Here is a 23830-nt window from a genome sequence, read left to right as displayed (position 1 = left end):
CCACTGCTGCCACACAGACTGGGACAGCACTGCAGGTGGCTGCATCCCCCCCCCACCCCAAGGGCACCCGAGAGAAGCCTTGGTTGACAGCCCCTGACGGCACTGCAGACTCGCACGGCTCCACTCGGCGGTGCTCTCAGCGACCCGCCACTCTGCCCAACAGAAACCAAGGCCACCTTTCCAGAGGCACCAACCTCCAAATGATCAAGCGCCCAAATGCGCCCTGGGGAGAAGACCTGGCGGGACCTCTTGGAACAGCCTCCTGCACCAACGACAGGAAAGGCCCAGGACTTTGCCCTCCCAAACACCAGCCCTACACTGGACAACCAGGAAGAGGAGACAAAAGTGGACATGGCAGGCCCTAGGAGGGTCACATGGAAAGCTCTGCCCACACTGAAGCTCCTAGTCTGACAGTCTCCAGGGCACCCACCCACCCGCTCAGCTCCCTGTGCTCACAAGTCAGCACACCGACCACCAGGCTTGCTGGGGTCCCAGCCAAGAACCAGCTCAGTGGGGTGGCTTCAGAGCTTTGGCCCCCACAGCTGATGTTTTCAGAAGAGTGTTCAGAAGCAATCTGGCATGTGGCACCAGCAGCGAGCAGCACCTAACTCTCCCAGAACCATTGTCCCTGCTTCACGAGGCCACCACCTAACTCAGCCTGAGTTCCCAAGTCAGGTCCGCACGCTGCAGAACAGTGACACAGTCTACACTTGCAGGGCCATCGTGAAGAAGGAAGTCTCACATCTGCTCTGGCCTTCCTTGGAGGCCAGGCAAATTCTAAGCTGCATTCTAGAACTTCCCATGGCAATAATCATGGGAGAAATAGTCTCACTGGGGAAACAGCATCTCTTGATCAGAAGTGCATGATGCGGAATTTCCAAAGGGCGTTTTCTTACTGGCATGCTAGACGCCCCTAGGGTGACAGCTAGCTACTGAAGCCATCAGTTGGATGAAGGGCTGGCTTCTTGACCTGGTTAGGTCACCAAGCTCAGGAAGCCAGGGTCACTGACGGCCCCGGGATGGTTCAGCTCTCGGCACTCTGTGACCACAGACAGGTGCACACAGGTCCCTGCAACGCCTGCCCTTTTCTTCAGACACTTCCTGACCTTCCAGGGCTTGTTGGAAACTATCCAGATTCTCATCACTCCTCTGTGCTCACGGGTAACGTCACATTTTGCAAATCATTCGCCATTGATGCTGAAGTCCGCTCATCTGTGGAAGAGGAACCCTGCCTCCTGGGGACAACGTGGGGATGAAATGATTAACAACTAGGAGGGAGCAGCAAAGCACTCGAACACAATGTCAGTCAGGAGTCACTCTCCTGAGGAGCTTGTGCTCACCAGGCTGCAGACAGAGGCAGGGCTGGTCAGCCGCAGGGCTCGGGCTACCTGTGGGGCCAGGTTTAATTCCCTCAGCACTTTCCTTCCTTGTCTGAGATTTGACTCCACTTCCAGAAGTGATCTTGGTATTTCTGTGCAGTTTGTGCCCTGCTGAAATTCCAAGCAATGGTTCTCCTTCTGGCTCCTGGGCTGGTGCATAGCTGACCCTGGCCTTCCCTATCCACGCCATGTCTGAGGCCCCAAAACAGCTGCAACCACTCAGCCACACGGCTGCACTTCATTCAGGCACAGGGCAGACACAGCAGCTGGTGACCATGACTGCTGGCTGAGCAGTAAGCTGCTTGGCCATAGGGCCAGGATCGCAGAGGCCCAACTGCAGTTTCCTCTACCAGCTACCGTGAGAACCCAGGGCCTGAAGGCCACCCAGCAGGAGGGGGCCCCGTTCTCCCTCCTGGCCCACCTGCCTTTCCCTACTATAATACCATCTTTAATGAGTCCCCAACCCCAAAGGAGGAAGATGCTTGGGAGGACGAGACTGGAGTCAGGCCACCAGAACCCGACAGAAGAACAGGACTCCGGGGGAACATCCCGCCACCTGATGGGGCTCCGTGATTTCACCTCTCGCGGGGCGGAGCCGCACACCTTATGGAGTGCATCTGGATCTCCTGTCCTCCAAACGCGCTTGGGGAACAAAGTCTGGGCTTCCTGGAGAAAGGCCATCATCCTGTTCACGGCCAACCACCTCCCGAGGACTTGGGTCCAATTTCCCTGTCACTTGTCACTGGTGCCAGCTGACAGGGGAGGCGGTCCGTGGGGTGGTCGGGTTAGCACACACACACAAATAAAAAGGAAGAAAACAAAAGGCCAGGGGGCCCCGGGGGTCATGGGTTTAAAAATATCAGCAGACAAGGGCAACATGGCCGCCTGATGACCCCACTCAAGAGCCCGAGTCCGCCGAGAGCCCCGTGGGAGGTGGCCTTCTTCAGGTGGGGCCTGGCCTCGTCTGTCTCTGTGTGGGAAAGACCTGCTCAGCCCGTTCTAGCAGCCTCGACCTGTCTCGGGACAGCAATGGCTGCGAGGAGCACAGCAAGGTGGGCAGGAAGGACAAGGCCTGCTCCCTGCCCACCGGTGCCTCCGGTGGCCCCAGCCCAGCCCCAGAGTTCCTCAACGCGCAGTCCTGCTGGTCAGGAGGAGGCTGGGGCTGCACCCACCTGTACTCGGCGACGCCGCCCGCGTGCTTCTTCATGGCCGTTTCTGAGCTCATCCCATAGAACAGCTTGAGCTTCTGCCCGTTCCTCTCGATCACCTCCCCTGCACACTCCGTGTGGCCAGAAAACATCCCTCCCAGCATGACAAAGTCCGCTCCGGCTCCTGCACACAGAGGTGGGGATGAAGGGAAGCAGCAGAGGAAGAGGCCTGGGCAGGTGGGCTCCGAGAGGGCCCACTCCCCCAGCACGGACCACACGCTCGCCCAGCGCTCCGCCCCTGAGCTACAGACCCAGTCCCCGGACTCCAGAAAGATCCAAGTCCTTCCCCAACGCAACCTCCCTCTCTTCCCCTCTCTTGCCCCTGTTGCCCTGCAGGGAGACAAGGGCACAGACACTGGGGGAAGCAAATGGAACAACTAACCAACCTGCAGAGGTTTGCAGCCAATGTACTGGACCCTGCCTAATGGTCATTAAAGACGGGCACTTCCAAACAGATCAGCACGCCTAATGGTCATTAAAGACGGGCACTTCCAAACAGGTCTCTCTTGGATTCAGGTAAACATTAAGAAGTGTGCAACACCTTGGGAAGCATGTCGTCTAATCCCATAGGGTAACTCCTCGGCCATGTCCCCAGTAGGCACCTGGTGTCCTCCCCGTGCTTAGAGATGAAGGGGCCCCAGAGCAGACAACACCTCCCCACTGGAGACTGGGCTCGGAGGAGAGAACCCCCACATAAGTCACCTTCGAGTTGATAATATGCCATAGGAGTCACCAAATGACATGAAATGTCCAGGACAGCCACAGCAGACAGAGACTGCCTCTGCAGGCTATGTTGGGACAGGCCCACGGTTGGCTGTTTGTCCCAGTGGGTGGCACAGGGTAGGCAGGGAATGACTACCCAGAAAAATACAAAGTAGAATAAAATACATGGAAGAAATAAAAAGGGTCCCATTTCTCATCCTGTTCCTGGGTAACTGAGCAGAGGGCCCTTTGTTAAATGTTCAGTGTGACAGGGGCTGGGGTTGTGGCTCAGGGGTACAGCACTTGCCTAGCACTGGGTTCGAATCCCAGCACCACATATTAATAAATAAAGGTCCACTGACAACTAAAAAAAAAATTTTTAAATGTTGCGCTACAGCTTGAACGTGTCCCCCAAAAGTTCACGTGTTGGCAACAATCTCCAATTCCATCTGTGGATGGTATTCGGAGGTGGGGCCTTGAGGGAGGGTATCAGGACTAGATGAGGTCATGAGGGTGGGCACCCTTCATGACATCATGACTTTACAAGAGAGAGGCCTGAGCTAGCAGCTTGCTGTCCCACCATGTGATGCCCCCTGCTGTTACCAAGAAGGCCTCACCATAAACTAAGAAGTGCATTCTTGGACATATGGTCCTCCTGAACCATAAGCCAAATAAACTCCTATCCTTATAAACTACCTGGTCTTGGGTATTTTGTTATAGTTACCGAAAACAGACTAGGATATTAAGAAACTGCTACAACTTCTCCTGGGATCAAGTCTTACTGAGGGTTCATACTGAGAACAGGACAAGACAATAACAGGGTACAGGTGTATTCAATAAGCTGAGGAAGCAAAACCCTCAGCTGAAGAAAACACAGAAGGCCTGAAAAGTGGCCCTGACATCTTCCATCCAGTCATTTAAATACAAACAAGAGGCCCCGGGGGTGTGCGCTATTTCAGTCCCTTCCATGTGACATTACAGAACGGCCTGCTCTGAGGGTGGGCCCCTAGGCCTGGCACTCGGCAAGCGAGACACACACACACACACACACACACACACACACACACACGTTCTACACAGCAGGAGGTTCTGCAGACCTTCCCAGGGTCCCAACACCAAGGCTAGCTCCCCATCCTGCCAGGATTCTAATAGGACAGACTTGCTGATGACAACCCCAGGAGCACAGCAGACCCACGTCAAGCCAGGCGGACGCAGGTCTCAGTTATTTCCTACACCCTCATAGCTTTTTCCCCTCAGAGTGTTCCTGGCGAGGCCCTTGAGGACACAGTCAGCAGAGTCTGCCCTGCATCACACGCTTCCTGGAAGGAAACTGAGCAGAAGGCAAGGCCGAGGGCTGGGCTGGGCTCTACAAGGGACTCTGTGACGAACAGTCACTTCAAGGTATGCCCAGCTCCTGCTGAATTCAAAGGGAGCCTGAGATGCAACACCCATCTGGATTAAGGAGACTCTGCTCCAAAGTAAATAGTAAGGATGTCCTTGGCCGGCGATCCTATAACAAGGCGTGTGGGCACTCGTTAGCCAAAGCCCCCAGGCTGCCCGTCGGTCACCTCCTTGGCCTCGGAACCATCAGGTACACCAGCTGAAGAGGTTGGGACTCTAGGTAGTCCTTCCACAGCCAAGAGCTGTGGGGAGAATGGGATTAAGTTCTTCCGTGACATTCTCTGGGTTGCTACAAAACTCCGCTGTGACGCACAAAACCCAAGCTTTGTTGTCACTAGCAGAGTTTTTGTTTTAAAAACAAAACAGAGCCTGGTGCCATGGCACACACCTATAATCCCAGCAGCTCAGGAGGCTGAGGGAGGAGGACTGCAAGTTCAAAACCAGCCTCAGCAACTTAGCGAGGCCTTAAACGACGCAGACCCTGTCTCTAAATAAAAAAGGGTCGGGGTGTGGCTCAGCAGTTAAGCGCCCCTGGGTTCAATCCCAGGTACCCCCTTAAAAAAACTTCTAAGACGTTTCCTGATTGATACATATTCACACACGCACATACATGCACACGTATGCACACATAGGTATATATTTGGGGGGCTGCCATCAGAAAGAGCCGCAGTGCGGGAGCCCTGCTTCTGCCTCCTGCTGCCACCCGCAGCTGGCACTTGAGGTTGGCCCCCTCCGTGCAGCCGGCTCTGACTGCCGAATGCATTCTGCAAAGATTAAGTGGTCAGAGTCAGCACGGGGCTCGGCAGTCCTGTTTCACTGCCCGTTGGGATGCTCAGCCTCCTACAGCTTTCCCAGGAAAATCCCAGGACGCCCCTGCCGCCCTGCAGCGTCAGCCCCTCAATTACAATGGCCACTGCTGCCCCCTAGCGGGGAGCAGGCACTTCCGCCTCCACGGAGAAGCTGCGGCTGGGACCCTTCCCTCCCAGGGAATTCAGGTGGAGTGAAGAGAGGCCCCTGGGGCTTGGAGTGTAAGGTCAGTGGTCGAGCGCTTGCCTGATTTGGGTTTTATCCTCAGCAACACACACACACACACACCTACACACACACACACACACACACACACACACACACACACACACAAGCCCAGGTGTCCTGAATGATCGTAATTAAGAGCCCAAGGCTTCACACACTCCCAGCTTGCAGGATGTCGCCTCCAGATCCAGCTCCTGAGCACCTGGCCCACCCGCCACAGGTCAGTACCAACCTGGGGCCAGGATTCAGGCCCACTGGGAATGTAACTCGGGGAGAAAAGCCCCCTCCTCAGTCTCCTCGTTCCAGTGCCCCCTGCTTCAGGGAGCGCCTTCCCTCCCCCCGCCAGGCCATCCTTACCAAAGGCTTTGGCGACATCTCCGGGACAGGTGCAGCCTCCGTCCTTCAGAGGAAACAGCAAGGAGAGGACATGAGTACCAGTGGGAGCCGGCCCTGCCCCCAGGACTCCATGATCCGGAGTTCATGCCACCCTGGCCCGGCTGGCCCCACCGCGACTCCCACTGCTGCTTTCTGGTCTGACTCCCCTGAAAATCACGTCTCCCCCTCCCCAAGCTACCACATACTCCCCAGATACCCACGCGCCCCCCAGACTCGGGTGCCCTGTCGAGCCCCTTAGGTAACAGGCCAGTCACCCCAGGAGTCAGGACCACTCTCTGTCAGGAGCCACCTTCCCCTCTGAGCCTGGTGGGAGGGGAGAGTTATTTCGTGTAAGAGCTGAATTACTTGAAAGCTCTGGAAGGACAGGGAGCTGACTCTGTTACCTTTGCGGCCGCCCCTGCCCCTCCTCTCCTTACACACTAATCCCAGTTACCTTAAAATTCAACATCCATTCCCGACACCCGCTCTGCCCGCCCAGAGCACAGGTTTGGGGCTGGTTTAGTCAGAGCAGGACACCATTATCTTGGGCTCTGGGGGTTGTCTCCACCCCAGCCACGTGGTACAAAGTCCCCAGCATGCCGGGCTCACCGTGTTTCCTTATAAACACAGAAGACCCAGCAAAAGGCCCAGCTGCTGCCTGCTCCTCCCAGCGTGGCCTGGGTGAGTCTGGGGAGGAGTAGCAAGGAGTGGCGGACGGACAGGCAGGACTGCCAGGAAGCTAAGGCAGGAGGGGAGAGACAGCCCCAGAGGAACACTGCAAAACACCGAGGCCTGAGGGGCCACCTGTCCCCAGGAACGGGGAACACAGGCTACTAGGTGCTACCCTGGGTGACAATCTGCAGGCAGATGCCACACCAGGAGTCAGAAGGGTTGATGGAGAGCTGAGATGGACCACTTTGCAAGGAGCATCTGGATCTGGGCTCGGGGCTCTGCTCTCGGCACGTTAGGCCTGCTGCTCCCGGAGCTGGAGGTGACGTCCCACAGCATGGCTTCCCTGCAGTTCTGATCCGATGGGAGGGAGGGGTGAGAACTCCATCAACTATTCCCTCAATCGAGTGTGTCTTCCCTGTTTGGCTTCCCCAACTCTGAGGGCCACAGGGCAGGGAGGCATGGCTACTTCAGAGGCATCTTTGCACACAAGGTATCGGGCCCCACCTCTGTGAAGCGGGGGCTGTGGCTCTACACACCTGTCACCACTTCCAGCCCCACAGGTACAGCCTCGACATGCCTGCCACTTACCTGTCGGTTCATTTTCTAGTGTTTTGTCAAAACCAGCTCTGCACAACAGGGTTTCAAACCACAACCTCAAACAGAGTAAATAAACTCATGCTCCTGTTAGAACAGGTTTCGAAAAATCTGACTCAGAAACAGTATCTCATGGGGGTTCCTGAAAATCCCCAGCTGTGGTCAGTGATGAGGCCTGATGCAGATGCCCCACATTAATGGGACCACACGAAAACCAGCCCCTCTTCCCCGGATGAGCCAAGAAGGCCACAGTCAACATGGCTACATGATGTGCCACAGAGGGGAAACTGATATGCCCGTGTGACCTGCATTTGCATCTGCAAGATGGACGATGCCCCAAACGAGCCAGTCTGCAGTTAACCACACGCAATCCAACTTGACAGGAAGTCTTAAGACAAAGCAGTCTGTGCCCGTCTGCCATTCACAGGTAACTTCCAAGCATGGTCCAAAGCATCCTTGCGTGTTCTCAGGAGATGGGGCAACAGGGCACCCTCGATAACCTAAGACACACATTTCCCTTCACCAGGAGTTGCAGCTCCTGGGTGGTTTTAAAAAGAGGGGAGCGAGCTGGGTGTGGTGGTGCACACCTGTAGTCCTAGGGACTGGGGCAGCTGAGGTAGGAGGATCTCAAGTTCAAGATCAGCCTCAGCAACTGAGCAAGGTCCTCAGCAACTTAGTGAGACCCTGTCTCAAAATAAAACATAACAAGGGCTGGAGATGTGGTTCAGTGGTTAAGCCCCCTGGGTTCAATCCCCAGTACCAAAAGGACAGCAGGGGAGCAGTTTGGTATCTTGTCCTGTGCAAATATTCAAGGCACTAATTTACAAGGGTTACTTGTTTTGTTTTTCAAGACAGTTATCATTATATTCAAGTACAAAAGACATCATGTGACATGGGCAGTGATTTGTGAATTTTCAGTATGCCTAGAGAAAAAAAGGAGTTTCAGTCTACTGCCTACTATAAACCAGAAACCATCGTGAACTTTATAGCCACTTTTCCATTCAAGTGCCACAAGAAACTGAAGTCGGCATTTTCTAAGTAAGGGCGAAAATGAGACTCAGAAAGACTGAGTGACTTTCCTAAGGCCACACAGCTATACAAATGGAACAAGATTAGAACCAGCGGTTGCCTTACCATAGCATGTCTGAGACTTATTTTTTAATGTTTATTCACATTTCTAGCTTTTCCTAGATTAAGCATGTTTTCTTAGGGAACTGAAAAGACTTAATGAACTTGATTAGGTCTTTCTAAAGAACAGTGTGACAAGAAGAAATGAGCTGCTCACCCCTTAATCTTTGCCTATGTGGGGGCATCTTGGAATTTTCCACACTCTGCCCCTCTGAAGCCTCCGTGGGTCATAACAGATAGGAACCAGCACTAGCCCCTCCTGCTGCCCAGGACACCTGCTGCACACTGCCCGTGGGGCTTCCTGTAGGACCTCAAGCACGGGTGTGCTAATCCAGTAAGGAATGTGTGAAAGAGAAGCTGGAAAGAAACTGGGCAAAGTCACAGGCTCCAAAACATCTGATGGGCCTCCTGCAGGTTCTGGCCTCTTGGCAAGTGGGAGAAGGTGCCCCCGAGGCTACAGGCGCCCAGGCAGGCAGGAGCGTGGCTGCTGTGGACCTGGACTTGTGCATCTGGTGCCGAGGCGGGGCTGAAGTGCAGGGTCCACTCAGGTAGCAGTCTGTGAACTGCATCTGGTCTTCTGTCCACAGACTGAACTCCTAACCCCGTCCAGCAGCTCTCCCACCAATTATGGAAAAATAAGAACCTTGGAAGCACTCAGGTGGACTTGTCAGGGCCACCTTCCTACCGCAGAGGTCTGGCAGGCCCGGGCCATCAGCGCCCCTCACTGACTCTTGCAGCACATGAGAGCTGGCCCTGGAGCCTGGCAGTGAGGCCAAACCTCAGGACATGTCGGAATGGCCCAGACAGCTTGTTCCAACTGATCCCTGGGCCTCACCACCAGTTTCTGACTCAGTAGGTCAGTTCTGGAGTGGGGCCCAAGAAATCCGACACATCGTCAGTCGATGCCGACACCGCTGATCTGAGCACCATGCTCAGGGAGAGAACTGAGGTAAACAACCCACTGGGTTGTGCTACGCAGAGATCCTTTGGTGATTTCCACAGGAGTTGGCTGGGGCACCTCCAGGGCCTCCACGACTCCCCACCCCAATCTGCTCAAGCAGTCCTGTGAACCGAGCAAGTCTGAAGTTTCCAGAAGGACGTAAATGTGGTGTCTCAGAAGCAGCTCAGAGTGAGACTTCACCCACAGGCCTTCGAGTCCTTTGGAAATGGTGGTCGTTCAAGGAACATGTGACCTGGGGTCCAGATTTGGTGAAGACTCTTGAAGGTGAGCATGATCACTAATGGAGACTTCTGACTCACAGCGCAGGAGGCTTTTCTCTAGGATGGAGTTGGCAACACCTGCATCAGAGGTCTCTGGTGGGCCTCACGAAGCCAGCCCAAGACAAGGCTGGGGCGAGCATCCGAAAACCACTGGCAGAGAGTGCTTGGTGGCTTCCAAGAGACAAGTGCCCTCCCTTAGCAAATGCAGACGCATTCTGTCAGTCTTTCCCACATCAGGTGTTCAGTAAAGGAGAGTGAATCTCTTCACTGGGCAAAAAGACAAGTGGAGGCCTTAGAGCTCTGTATCAGCCAATAAAATGCTGGTCATTTATTCTAGCTTCTAGCACCCAGTACATGCTCAATAAATACTCAATGGATGAGAGGGTGGGGAGATGGAAACACTGGAGGAGGAAGTAGAAGGAGCACAGGCAATCCACAATGCACTGTGGGTCCAGGGTCTGGATCCTAGTGGGGGTCTTAGCTGAGAGTCACACGGTATGAGGCAGAGCCCGTAGAGCTCATGAGCTGTGGTAAGCCTCACCTGAGACCCTGGGCACAAAGGGTATAACAACACCCTAAGACCAGGATGAAAAATCTCAGACCTTGCAAGCTCTGAGGCTAAGCCAAAACCAACAAGGTAGCAATCTGCAGGGATGATCACATAATTCCACATTTTTGAGTTTTTTTAAAAAATCACTTATCAATGATTTAATGTGGGAGCTTAGACTAGCAACTGCAGAGGCGACAAGGTCTGAAGGTTTAATTTGTTCCACGTAAGTTGGCACTATCATGGAACCATTAAAAATGGCCACGCCTCCCATCTATCAGATATGTATGTATATGCACATGCATATAAAATATGTAGCCTGCCTTCCATATCTGCAGATTCAACCAACCACAGAGGAAAAAAATTTAAATGGCATCTGTACCGAATGTGCAGACCTTTTTGTCATCAGTTCCCAAACAATACAACTATTGACACCGTATTTGTAGTCATCCAGAGATGGGGTACAGTATGTGGAAGGGTGTGTGTAGGTGGTATGCAAATTCCACGCCATTTCACACGGGGACTCGGGCATCCACGGGCTGTGACTTCCAATCCCCGTGAGAGCAAAGGACAACTACACACACCTCCGTGCACGTCAAACACCCGCAGAAGTGACAGCCACAGCTCTCTCCAGCACCACCCACCAGACTGCGTCCTGGCAGCTCATCTCACAAACACTACCTGCAACCGTCTGAATGGTAGTCACGGGGTAAAGCTGGACCTCCTTCCAGAAGCTTCTGTTAGAATACGGCATGCCTGTCCTCCACTCCCTCCCACCCACACATGCCACCGAGTCTGCTCTCCCCGTCACAGTGGGACGCTCCCTCTTGCTGAGGGACACTCTGCGGGGCCTCTGTGTCTCGGCCTCCCGCGTCTGCCCCTCAGTTCCTGCGCAGACTCCTGAGCACAACCTCAGGCTTCACCTCTCTACTCCCTGGGCTCCCAGGATCTAGCAGCGATTGGCTCTGATCAGCTCAGATCAGGTCTCCAGCCATGAACTTGACCCTGAATGGATCTCCTCTTTGATACCCTCAAGTGCTTGGAAACTGACAGTCCGAAAGCGAACCCTATGCCAACCCCAAATCTCTTCCCTTGTAGCCAGTACTTCTCCTAGAGGAGCAGCTGGCTCCTCCTCTCCCAGCTGCCCAAGCGGCTGCTCCATTGCCAAGGCTTATTTAATTCCACTCAAACATTCCTTGTTGGCTCTGTAGAGGCTCCCAAGCCCCACTGCCGCTGTAGTGGAGGCATGTCAAATCCTGCCTGAATTACACCTTCCCTGCTGGGCTCCCTTCTTAGCTTGTCCCTTTCAGTCCTTCTCCAGGCAACCTGTTTGATGTTTCCACAAGACAAATCGATCCAGTGGCCACTGTCCTGCTCAGACCTCTTCAATGGCCCCCAGTGCTCTGGGGAGATGTTCCAGTCCTTAACACAGGCCACCGCACCACACCTGCCCTGAAGCCCATCTCCAGCCACCCTCTCTCCTGCCTCCTGCCAGCCCATTCCTCTGATTGTGTGATTTTTCAGTCATTCTCTCTGGCCTCCCTAATACCTTCCACCTCCCCTTCATCTAACACCTGCCCTCGGGACTTCCCTTCACTTACTTTAGGAAGCGCGACCCCACACGGTGCATTCTGTAGCGTGGTATGAGCCCAGCTGCATCCCTCTCAAAATTCACGTTGCCATCCTAACCCCTCAACCTTAGAACGTGACCTTATTTGGAAACAGGGTCACTGAAGAGGTATTTAGTGAAGGCAAGGTCATCTTGGAGGAGGGTGGTCCCTAGTCCAATAGGATTGGTATTCTGATAAAAAGGGGGAATGTAGACAGCGGCACACAGGAAAAAGGCCACGTGGACACTGGAGCTGCCAGAAGCCACAGACACTCCTACAGTGGTTCCCTTGGGCTTTGAATGCAGCCCTTGTGGCTCTGCCCCCAGGCCTAGAGGCTATTTTAAAATGGAGGTGCTTGCTCTCCCCTCCCTAACCTGGGGTGGGGAACAGGGTTACCTTATTCCCATCCTAGGCAGAGTTATCTACCTTGGAGCACAGCCAACATAGGAGCCCAGGAATGCAGACTGCAGGGAGGCCACCGAAGATCTAAGGAAAGGCTACCTCCCAAACGGACAAGTGAGCCACAACCAGCGAACACCTGGAACAAATCGCGTCTTCAAAAACCCTCCGTTCTCCCTGATGAGCAGAATCACAGCCTCTGGGACAGAAGTTCCCTATGCTTCTCCTTTGCTAGCAAAGCAGTAAATCTTCTTTTTCCTTTTTCTCAAACTGTGTCGTTACTGGATTGGCATCAGGGATGAGGCCCGAGCTTTTGGTATCACGGCAGGAGCTAGGAGGCCTGGCACGGCCCCTTCCCTGGTGCCCTGGGATGGGGCAGGGCCCTGCCCACACCGATTCTGGACCCGTAGCCTCCAGAACTGGGGGCTGGGGAATGTGCTTTGTCTGAGTCTGTGGTGCTCTGTGAAAAAGCATCCCTAGGACGTGCCCTCCGGGTTCTGAGGCTGCCTGCAGCTCCCCATCACGCCCCGCACCTGCTACTGACCACGGGGCTGCCCTGCCCCTGCAGCAGGGCCCGTCTCTGCTGAATGTCATTGCCATAACCACAGTGGCCGAAGGGCAGCCAGGAGGTAGGCCTCCCTCGGGTCCGGGGGGCCTCCCTGAAGTCCCAAGATCTCCGGCCCCAACCCCGCCCAGCCCGGCAGACTCACGGAGATGATGTGCCCCTTGAGGCCGTGGGCCGAGTCCGCGCACTCGATCACTGCGCTCAGCTGCGGGTAGCCCACCCCCGTCTTGGTACGGGTGGTGCACACGGAACCTGCAGGCAGAGGGGACCCCAGGAGAGAGGTTACACGCGAGGAGAACGGGAGCACACGCCCCGTGCCTTCCCACGGCCCTGCCCTGGGGACCTGGACGGCCCTCTGCAGGACACGGGCCGGGAGGGAGGCAGGGGCCGACTGTCGGTGCAACAGCGATCGCCACGCTCCACCCCACCTGCCACGCGTGCCCTGTGGTCCTCGTCACTGCCATCCCATGTCCAGGACGTCGCCCTGCCTTCACTCCCCTCTGTGTGGCCGAGCACCGACCTCCTCACTGCCCACTCCCTCTCAAAGGGCCTCCCAGAATTCTCCCACAGCCTCTGTGTACCCCTGATCCTAAGCCTCGGCAAGCGACTAACCTCCCCAAGCCTCAGAACGTCCCTGCCTTGCCTGTGGCAGACACACACACACCCTGCAGGGCTGTGACCCCATCAAACGGCACAGGGGAGAAAAATGGCTGAGCCTCCGCCTGGCCTGCAATGCGTCCTTGAGGGAAGGGGGCCAGCACAGCGGGACCGCCTCACTCCTCCTCAGCTCTGTCCTCCATGCAACCCTTTGCAATCTCACCCTCCACCTCCCACCTGAGCTGCAGTGTCCCGAGTCCCCATCCAGTCTATACCCTGAGGTCAGCTTTCGTTTGTGCCTTCATCAGCTCTTGGACACCTTTGGCCTTCCCTTCCCACCTCTCCTACCAACAAGCCCAGCCCTGGCTGTGTTCTCCCAGTCAGGTCTGGGGAACAGGTGGCCTTATCGACGTGCCTCCCCACAAGTGAGCACCCCCTGGTGCTTTACCCCAATCAGCTAGATCAAGCTCCACCTGCAACACTCCTCTCTCACCTGATCTCTGCCTGCTGCTTACCACTGACTTCAGCTCCTCTGACAGGGCAAGTCTCTGCCCACCCCAGGGACTCTCTGTACACGCTGTTCTCTCACTGAACGCTCCCCTCTGTACCAACCCCCCTAGTCCAGGCAACCCTTTCTCATCTTTCAGGCTTCATCTTAAATGTCAGTGCCCCAGGGAAGTTGTTCACCACAGGATTTGTTCCAAGCAGCAGCATTTAAATAATTATTTGTGCAGGGATCTGTCTTCTCCGCCGGGTGGTAAACTCTGTGGATATTCACACTGCTGTCTATCCCATGCTGAGAAAAGAGCCTCGTGCATAATAAGGGCACTATAAATAGCCCCTGAAAGCAGGCATGAACCAGGAACGAGTGTGTCACCCACGTCCGGTCTCCACTGCTCAGTCTTCCCCTTAGTTGCTCCCAGATGTCCTGTGGTGTCCGTCATGGGGTGCTCTGAGGCCAGAGTAATGGCAGACCAGAGTTATTGTTCCTCCTGCTCAGTGCTCCCCGCCTTCTGTGATGGCAACAGGAAAACACTCTGAACAGCCGAACTGAAGCCCCTGTCGGGTAAAGGCTGCCTATGTATGGGCCCACAGGGCTGCTCCTCCTCCTCTCTTCCGAGGTGTCCTGCTCCCTGGAGCTGATAACCATGCTAAGTCACAACCCAACGGGGTCCTCGCCTCCAGCCATTGCCACCCCCCAGACTCCTCTTGTTGGCTTTTGGTCCACTTCCTTTTATCATGGTGTCTTTCGGGTGAGAGGTGCTTTTAAATATCGTGGCCATTTTTCAGTCCCCATTGAAAAGGCACGTCTTCTTTCCTTCTCACTAACATCAGTGTCTGGTTAATAATGGACATACCAGGAAGAAGTCATAAACACGGCAGTGAATTCTTCCTCGAGTATGGCACCAAGGGAGGGAGCCAACGCCAGTGGCCCCAGGAGAAAATGGCGCCAGGCAGCATAAGGATAGCGGGGCTCCACCTCACTCCTCCGTTCAGGAGGCCAAGGGGTGGTCCTAGCAGAGAATGCCTGGGAGGAGGATATGGGCAAAACCTTGACTGCCAGGTGTCAGGTGAGGAGCCAGCGGTGGTAAGGGCCTGGCCACAGGTCAAGTTCAAAAGTGGACCCGCAGCCACAGGCCCACTCGTAGTGTCTGGGTTCCTCCAACATTCACATCCGTGAGAGCGGTCCGCACCTTCCTCTTCAAGGCACAGGGACCACTGGTGAAGTCTGCATTCTTTCCTTCCACATGGATGCTCTGAACCAGGACCTCACATTCCAACCACAGCCAAGCTCATCTCAAAGATGTCCCGGGCATCAGAAAGAACTCAATGGCATCTCTTCTCAGGAGCTCTGTCTGGAAGCCCAATGATGCTTCCAGAAGAAATGTGCTTTGAGCGCATGGATGAGTTGTTCATGTGTTCCCCTCTGCCCTCCCCACGGCCCCCAAGCTCCAGGCCCGTTCCTCCCCACAGAGACCCTCCAGTGGCCCTGAGGTCTTACCTGGCCCAACTCCCACTTTAATGATATCTGCTCCTGAGAGAATGAGTTCCTCCACCATCTCTCCCGTCACCACGTTCCCTGCCTGAGACAGAAAGAACACAGCTCATGACGCTGAGGGTTCCTGGGGGAAGGTGAAGGAGAAACCCTCCTCCCGAGCACAGAACGGACAAAAGGAAAAAGAAAACACTGGACCCAATCCCCGACTCTGTTTCAGTCTCAAATTGGCGGACCCAGGTCTTCCCTTGGCTTCCTTCTCTCCGGAAAGAGATGCCGGTATTCATCACCTGGAAACCATTCTGAAGAAGCTGCCTGGGAGAACTGATGCGAGAGAAGGGCCGAACTAGATCAGTCAGAGCCAGAGGAGACTGGAGAGTGTCGGGTCAGGAGTTTTCTGGACACGTCAGCAATGGACAAAGGAAAATCTTCCAAATGCATAAAATCAGCAACAAAACACACTCAACTGACTAAAATTCTTATTGTCAGGCATATACTTGACTACTACTTCAGAGAAGCCATGTGTACAGGTGCACGCCGTGATCCCAGTGACTCTGGAGGCTGAGACAGGAGGATCACAAGTTTGGGACCAGTCTGAGCTTAGTGAAACCCTGTCTCAAAATAAAATTTAAAAAGAGTGAGGCCGGAGCTCAGTAGCTTGACCTGTATGAGGTCCTGGGTTCCAGCCCCAGTCCTGGGGGTGGAGGTTTGGGGGAAGATAACAATGCTTCAGTTTGTCAAATCTCTGAAGAATCTCCATGAACTCCAGAAAGCCAGAACTGGAAAACCCCCCATCTTCTCCTAGTTGAGAAAGTCCCTGAGTGTCCTTGCCCTAGGGCTGGGGTTCCCCTCTAGATAGGGAGGGACAGATCAGTCCTTATGGATCACATACCACTGGCATGTGCTCTGTTTACAGAGCATGAAGCTTTGGCCCCAAGAATAAACACATAAGCCAGGAAGGAGCAGAATCTATCGACCAGAAGGATGCATCTGGTTTGGAAATAGTACAAGTTCTTTCACTGCAGGAGTCTGGAAGCACAAAAATAGCCCTTTTTATTACAACTCCTTGCCCTGTGGATTCTTCAGCTGGTACACAGGACACCTGGCAAGGTGCCTCGCTGAGTTCTCACGACTGTGCAAAGTCCTAGCTTGCAAAGTGCCTCCCTGCTCCATCAACTTGCACAGAAGCCCGAGGGTCTTTGCACTGAACTGATTCCCTAGGGGAAATTTTCTTTTTCTACGTAGACAAAGTGACTTGGACTTCATAGAAAAGGTTGCTAGAAGACAGTGGTGAGACGGGCACAAAGCTACTGAACTACAAACCGCCGCTGACAATGGAAAATGGACCTAGAGGAAGGATAGAGAGCAAAGGACAGCTGAGAAGAACCCTTGAATACCTGTCATAACATCAGAGGGAAAAGCAAAGACAGAGCTGCCCGCCTAGAAAGGAAATGCACACATACCCACAGTCCCCCATCAACGAGGACCAGTCAGAGACAAATACACGGTCACGACCAAGGGCCACCAACCTCGACCTAACAAGAACATAGAAGAAAAAGGCTAACACCTCACAAACTATCGAAGGACATGAGCTAATAATGCATATATTTTTAAGTGACTAACGAAAACTGGGAAAATGTCCAACTTTGCTAATAATCAAAATTAAAACGCCAGCGTGGGCCGCTTCCCACTTAGGTCCTCAGGAGTTGCAAACATGAACGCTAACGAGAATGAATGCATCGTGGACTCTCTGCTGGAGGAATGTCGATTTCAGTCCGAGTTTTCTTGGAAAGCCATTTGTCCACAGAGATGAAATGCAAAAATATGCACATCTTTTGATCCAGTAATTCTACTTTTAAGATCCTCTCCCAAGGAAATCATCATAAATGAGGACAAAGATGTAACTGCAAAGACTATCATGTACACCAGTGCAAAATTGCAAATATAGTCCCCCAAAAGGGAATGGTTCAACAATCAACGGCCCATTCACGTGATGTTTTAGATTTGTTTATTTTTGGCACAGAGCTGGGAATCAAATCCGGGGCCTCTTGTTCATGCTAGGCAGGCGCTCTACCACCGAGTCACAGCTCAGTCCCATGCGATGCTTTTCACGCTTTAAAGACATGAAAAATGCTTAAATGCATTCAGCATAATGTTGGGGGAAAGCAAGATCTCAATTTTGTTTATATTGTTATAGATGTGTGTGTTTGAAAAAGATGCACCACAGTGCTAACAAACTACCTGGTGAAAAGATCTCCTGAATTCTACGGATTCTTTTTTTTTAAACTTTGCTGGATTTTATAGAAGTGCATACTTTCTTAAATGGGGTGGGGGGCTTTTGATAGAACTGTTTTCTGTAGCACAGGAAAAGCATGAACTCTGTACCTGAGAACAGTTCACCAGGAACCCGAGAAGATCAGGGTTCTTCCTGCTGGATGACTCCCTAAAACAACACCTCGAGGAAGCAACTCTAACCTTTGCGAGTTCACTTCCAACGTGGATCTTTTACCCCCACGCCGGTACCACCTGCAGACCGTTTTATTTTCAAGGGTCTTCTTTAGACAAAATAATTCGGCTCACAGTAGATGGACCAGGTCCCACCAGGTAAGAGCAGTAAGTTTAGGGGGGGAAAGGTAAGTTTACGCACATCAAGAAGGCCAGCCCCGTTTCAGTGACCCAGGAGCTACCACAGTGTCCTCCCCTCTGCTCAGCCACCACGTGGCTCTGTGGTCAGGATACAGTTGCTGATGCCAAGTGGAAAAACCCAGAGTGATCATGAGGTGAGTCAAGTGTGAGTGACAACATGACAGTCTAGCCCTGAGGACGAGGCGGCGGCCAGGAGGTTCTACTGACAGAGGCAAAGCTGTCTATTCAAACCTGAAACCAAGAGGAGCAAAACCAGGGCCATGGGACAAGACCAAAGCAGAACAGTGACACAGCAGTTGGGCTCTGGTGACGTCCTGGCCTCTGGGGCGTACAGCGGTCTGGGCATGGTGTGAGGCGGCAGGGCAGGGAGGTGCTGGCCGGGGGAGATTAAGTGAGGAGCTGGCCTTATCTTGGCAGGAGGCATCTCCTGGCACGGCGGATACAGGCCCATCGGGACAGAACGTGCCCAGTGCCCGCACGCAGCTGTGGGGCAGGCCTGTGAGCTACGGGGCCTCCGCAGCAGCTCCGCGGCAGGGGCTCCTACTCCGGTCTCCCCCTTGCCCAGGGAGGCCAGGCAGCGTCCAGGCTCCCTCACAGTCTGGAAGATGTGGGAGGACCAGGGGAAAGACTGAGGTGACAGGAGTTGTATAGGGTCTGAGTGTGTGCGTCTGAGTGTGAATTTCGATTCATGTGTTGAAATCCATGCCCCAAGGCGAGGGTGCTAGGAGCCGAGGGCTTTGGGGGCTGTCAGGTTATGAATGGGGCCAGTGCCGGTCAGACCAAGACAAACAAGAAAGCCCAAGAGTCCCCACCCCTCCCACTACCTGAGGACAGTGACGAGATCCCGTCTATCAGCCAGGCTCATGCCAGGCACAGAATCTGCCTCCAAGCTGTGAGGACTGCACTCAGGATATTTACAGGCTACGCTTTGTGGTGTCTTGTTCTAGTCATCCAAAGAGGCCAAGTCCTCAGGGCAAAAACAAAACCCAAAACTGGCCCCGTTTTTCCAGCTTCCTTTAGACCCCATGCCTATGGCAAACAAAATCCAGGAAGACCCCAAGTCCAACACTGGATCTCCTTTCCTTGGGTAGTTCTGAGTGAGTCACTTCAACTCTGAGCCTCGGTTCATCCTGCTGTAAAATGGGGCCAGGTTTACCCACTGCAGTTACTCAAGGTGTACAAAGAAACCTGGCAAATTCTCAGCATGGCGCCCAGCAGCACCCCGTGAAAGTCAGTCCCTCCGGGTAACGGTGAGTTCTAGAAGTTCTTCTTCTGAATTTTTTTGAGGTTTGACTGATTGATTGACATCTGGTCAAATTGGCATAGCATAGAATTTACTATTTTCACTATTTTTAAATATACAGTCAGCAGCATTAAATACATTCACACATGGTGGCTTGACCGTCACAATGGCTCATGTCCAGAAGTTTCCACCACCAAAATTTATAATCACCTACCCCTTTGGACCGGCTCTTCTGGGTGCTGTGCCAAGGGAAAACCTTTCCACGGAATGACAAATGGCGGGGGTTAGGAAGGGGCCTGGGCCCACAGGCGGCAGCGCGGCTCCCCCAAGGTGAGGGGAGGGAGGACTGGCCTCAGGTCCTCTCCCAAGCCCGTGGACAGCGCTCTCTTGCTGCCTGTGCAGTCCAGGTGTGGACTGCCCTTCAGGAAACAGAGCTGCAGCGATTATGTGGCTCCCAGAGATAGGCATCCCCTGAGCCCTTGGTAGCTTTCAGTCGGTTCCAAAAGGAGAATGAAAACAGAACCCAGGAGCACAGCCCGCGAGGTGCCGTCAGCTGTAACACAATCCTCATATTTCAGGGGGGCATGCTGACTGGCAAAGCCACCCAGCTCCCTGCAGGAAGTGTCCCCTTCTCTGGGCAGAGGTATGGAGCATGTGGCTTGAGCCCCGTCTCATGATGACAGGTGGAGAGAGGATGCGGCTGAGTGAGCCGGGCTCCTGCGTAGGAATGGCGAGGTCAGGCCAGCCTCTGGTCGGCCTCCCAGACCCACCTCCTCGCCACAGGCCAGAGAAGCCACCTGCACTGCAGCCTCGCCAGGGCCCACAGCAGGACCTTCACGGCTGGCTGCGGCCTGGCATGATGGCAAGATCCCAGGCCCCGGGGCAGGTCACCCGGCCCCTCACGGACTGCTGTGTGCCTCTCAGAGTCCCCTGGCCTCCGTAAGACGAGGCTGCATCTTAGTGGAAGTGGGTGGTATCCTGCCTCCTCTAAGATTCGGTATTAAAACAGAAAGGCTGGGCTGGGGTGCGGCTCAGCAGGGCACAAGCTTAGCATGAGCGAGGCCCCGGGTTCAATCCCAGCAGCACCACCAAAACCCAAACCCAAACCCAAGTCATAAAATACAAAAGAAGTGCTGGTCCACATTAGGCCTTTCCCACAGGACCCAGAACGTCCTTGCTGAAAGCCGCCGGGCCAGTGCCGCAGGGTTGGCTCCAGTCCTCCCCCTACACAGGACTCTTTCCTGCCAAGGATGCTTCTGAAAACCCGCCCCTCCCTCTCCTCGTGTGGCAAGGCTGGTCTGAGGGCCACGGCCGGGAAAGCCTGGCCGCGGAGACCAGCCCTGGCTCCTGACGCAGAGGAGCTGCCCGCTCTGGCGGGACGTTTCTGGGTCGCCTTCTGCGGGTGTTCTGTAAACACTCAGGACACCACGCAGCATCCCCGAGTGCCTTTCGGCTCCAACCCCCAGGGGGAGGTGACGCGTCTCCACAGTCCTCAGGATGCCTCTGACCCGGGGCCAGGGGCGAGAGGGCGGGAGGTCTCCGAAGAATCAGGGATTTCAGGGCTCAGCGTGGGTGGAGAAAGGCTTAGCAACAGACCCCCTCGGCGGCCAGGTCTCCTGTCCACTGCTGGGGAAGCCAAGGGGGCAAGGAAAGCGCCGCAGGGCCACCAGCAGGTGCCGGAGGGGAGGCCCCAGGGTAGAGCCACCCAGAGGGCTGTGGGAACGCTGCGCCCACCCTGCACCATCCCCTTAGCAACCCCAGACCCTGCACTGGCCACGGCACCTTTCCCTGCCCTGCCTGGCCTCGCTCCTTCCTGCAGGCCGCGTCTCCCCTGGTCCCTGTCCCTGAAGGGTGGCACGTGGGCCCTCTGGGCTATGCAACAGGCAGCCTGCCTCCCTCCTCGGCAGAGCCAGCCCTTGGGCGCAGCAAGAGGGCTCCCGAGCAGCCATCTGAAGAAGCGATGCTCACTTCCTCACTTCTGGAAACTGCCCACCCCCCGGCTATCTTGGAGCACACGCCCTGGATGGACTCACTCCCCACGAGCACCTGCCGGAACACGCCGCTCTGCCTACAGACAGCAGCCCTGCGAGGCCCGGAGCATCCTCCAGCCACGGGTGCCTCACCCTCCCTTTCACAGGCGAGGTGGTGAGATTCAGACAGTATACAACGCCCCGATGTTGCTCAGCTCCCGGGCCCACCCCGACTTAAGACGTGCAGCCATCTGAATGTCTGTGTCCTCCTCAACTTCATATCTTGACACCTCGTCCTGATATAGGGAAGTGGCACCTTTCTTTGAGAGGTGACCAGGTCAGGAGGGCACAAGGGGAAAGAGTAAGTGAGGCACCTGGGGAAGATGATTAAAGCTCAGTTCCCAGAACATGGACTACTATACAGCTGAGAAAACACCCTGGAGAATCTCAACTTGCACCACCTATCAAAAGCAGATGAACACGTATTAAATTTCAAAACTGGGCAAAATCTAAGTGTCATTTAGGACTGTATAAGTAAGTGGCCAAACCAGAGAACTGCAAAGGAAGAAGAGGGAACGGTCGGGAAGGATGTTTCATTTGAGGTGGGAAGTCAAGGGCTGCTAGCACAGGTAAGCTAGAAGGAGCTTATGTCATGATTATTTATTAAACTGCCATGTTTCATGTGCTTTTCTGAATGTCTCATTTCAATATTAGTGAAAACATAAAGTGGAGCTATTAAATGACCTGTAATTTCTGATGAGTCCTGTTGCCATGATGTCAGCAGCTTCCCGCGTGCTAATCAATCCCGCATGTCTCCAGAGCAGCTAAGCCAGGGGGCAAAGGGAGCGTATGGACCCAGCACCTCAGACTTCCTCCTCTCCTCCTCTTAGGAAGGAGGCCTCCTCCACAGATGCCCGGAGTCTGCGGCCAGACAGTTAGAGGTCTTACGTTCAGTTAGGAACGCTGTTTATGGGCCACCAGGGCCAGGAGAGGCTGGGGCTCCTGCTCTTCCAGAAGTATGTTCCAAGAAAAAGCAAGAGCATCCCTGGTCCCAGCATGGGGACACTGCAGCGCCCTCCAGTGCCAGCCCAGAGGCCGACCTCCCGACCTGGGGATCAGGAGGCAGGGAACTGTCACCACATACTGTCCTGTGGAAGGCTGAGGATGGGGGCGTGTCCCACAAGTCTCAAGGGACAGGCATGAGCTTCAGACTGACCTGGCTTCACACCCTAGTTCTGCCACTTTGTTGATGGGTTTTATGAAAATTCCAAAACCCAAGAACAAGTCAGAGTCTGAGAGTCCCGATCTGCAGAACGTTTCTACCTTTGCAGAGATCTTACAAAGAAGGCAGGGGACTGACATAAAACCTCCTGAAACGCAGCGGGACGTTACAAGGGGGGAAAAAAACACAATACACACACACCTTTTTCTTACTCCTCACATTTGACACAGCAGAGGATGCTTCTGTGACCAAAATGTGTAGGAGGAACCCCCCACACCAAGCAATTCTCCCACCAGGGACCTACCTTCAACTCAGTTCTGACCTGTCCAGCTCGGGTGCCAGTCACAAGCGGGTTACCCACAACTCCTGTTCACACCGGCAGTTCCTGTGACCCCCTTTGCAAGTAATCTGAGGGAGCTGCTCAGACTCATGACATCTCGGGACAGTGGGGCTGGGGATACAGCTCAGTGGATAGAGCGCTTGCCTCCCATGTCCAAGACCCTGGGTTGGGTTCAATCCCCAGTGTCGCAAAATAATTAAAAAAAAAAAAAATGGAAAAACTTAGGACAAGGAAGCTCCCATTCGCTGATTTAGGATATTGGTGACGGTACCATCAAGGAGGCAGATGGAGACACCCCTGGGGAGGTCCTGGGAACTCCGGTCAAAGACCAAACCTCAGAACAAAAGATTCTCCAGGCCTTACGGAAAGGACTTTCTAGGCGTTCTCTCGGGGCAGACGCCTTATTATGGAGTGGAACTGAACACACCTCTCTGTTTCAGAAGTGAGCCGCCCTGTCACGCGGGGTGAGAAGAATTTTGCTGCTTCCTGCCCGCTCCTCACTGGCCCAGCTGGCTGGCCTCAGCACAGCGCTCACCTCCTTTGTCCTATGTGCTGGGGAGCGTAAAATGATCCTCAGGAGTCCTTCCACGGGAGGCTGAACTCCACCACGGTCACCTGTGCCCCCACGCCCTGCCTGATGAAGTGGGTGGTGACATCGGGCTCAGAGCCCAACAGAGCTGAGGCAGCCAGACCCCCACCGTCAGCCTGTAATCACCGTGGAAACAGAGCAATAGGGAGTGACTACCATCCCTGTTTTTCCAAAGCCCAGCTCTAGGGATGTCGACTGCCTTTTTCGGCAAACCCACCTTTCCCAGAAGTCACAAGTAGACACTCTAACTAGTGGAGGTGCTTGTGATCAGGAAAATACAGAAAAAGGAAAAGTCGGGAAACGGTCCTAGATGCAACAACACACCACCTGCCATCAACCGGGGGTGCGCGAGGTTCCGACACTCGCGGCGGAATTTTCCACAGCAAGTAGGGTG

General features: G+C 54.4%; 1 protein-coding gene across 2 annotated transcripts in view; it reads right to left on the bottom strand.

Annotated features, from left to right (window-relative positions):
• The window catches only part of Gmpr (guanosine monophosphate reductase), a 38379-nt gene that overhangs the window by 579 nt on the left and 13970 nt on the right, over positions 1-23830 (bottom strand). For both annotated transcript variants that reach the window (XM_047557181.1, XM_047557182.1), the window contains exons 5-8: positions 15433-15514; positions 12979-13085; positions 6080-6122; positions 2552-2711 (exon numbers count right to left, since the gene is read on the bottom strand). In XM_047557181.1, the coding sequence (XP_047413137.1) occupies positions 2552-2711; positions 6080-6122; positions 12979-13085; positions 15433-15514 (392 nt within the window). The remainder of the gene's footprint in view (positions 1-2551; positions 2712-6079; positions 6123-12978; positions 13086-15432; positions 15515-23830) is intronic.

The sequence above is a fragment of the Sciurus carolinensis genome, chromosome 7 (assembly GCF_902686445.1).
Source record: "Sciurus carolinensis chromosome 7, mSciCar1.2, whole genome shotgun sequence".
Taxonomy (NCBI): Eukaryota; Metazoa; Chordata; class Mammalia; order Rodentia; family Sciuridae; genus Sciurus; species Sciurus carolinensis.
This window is presented reverse-complemented; position numbering and strand designations above follow the sequence as displayed.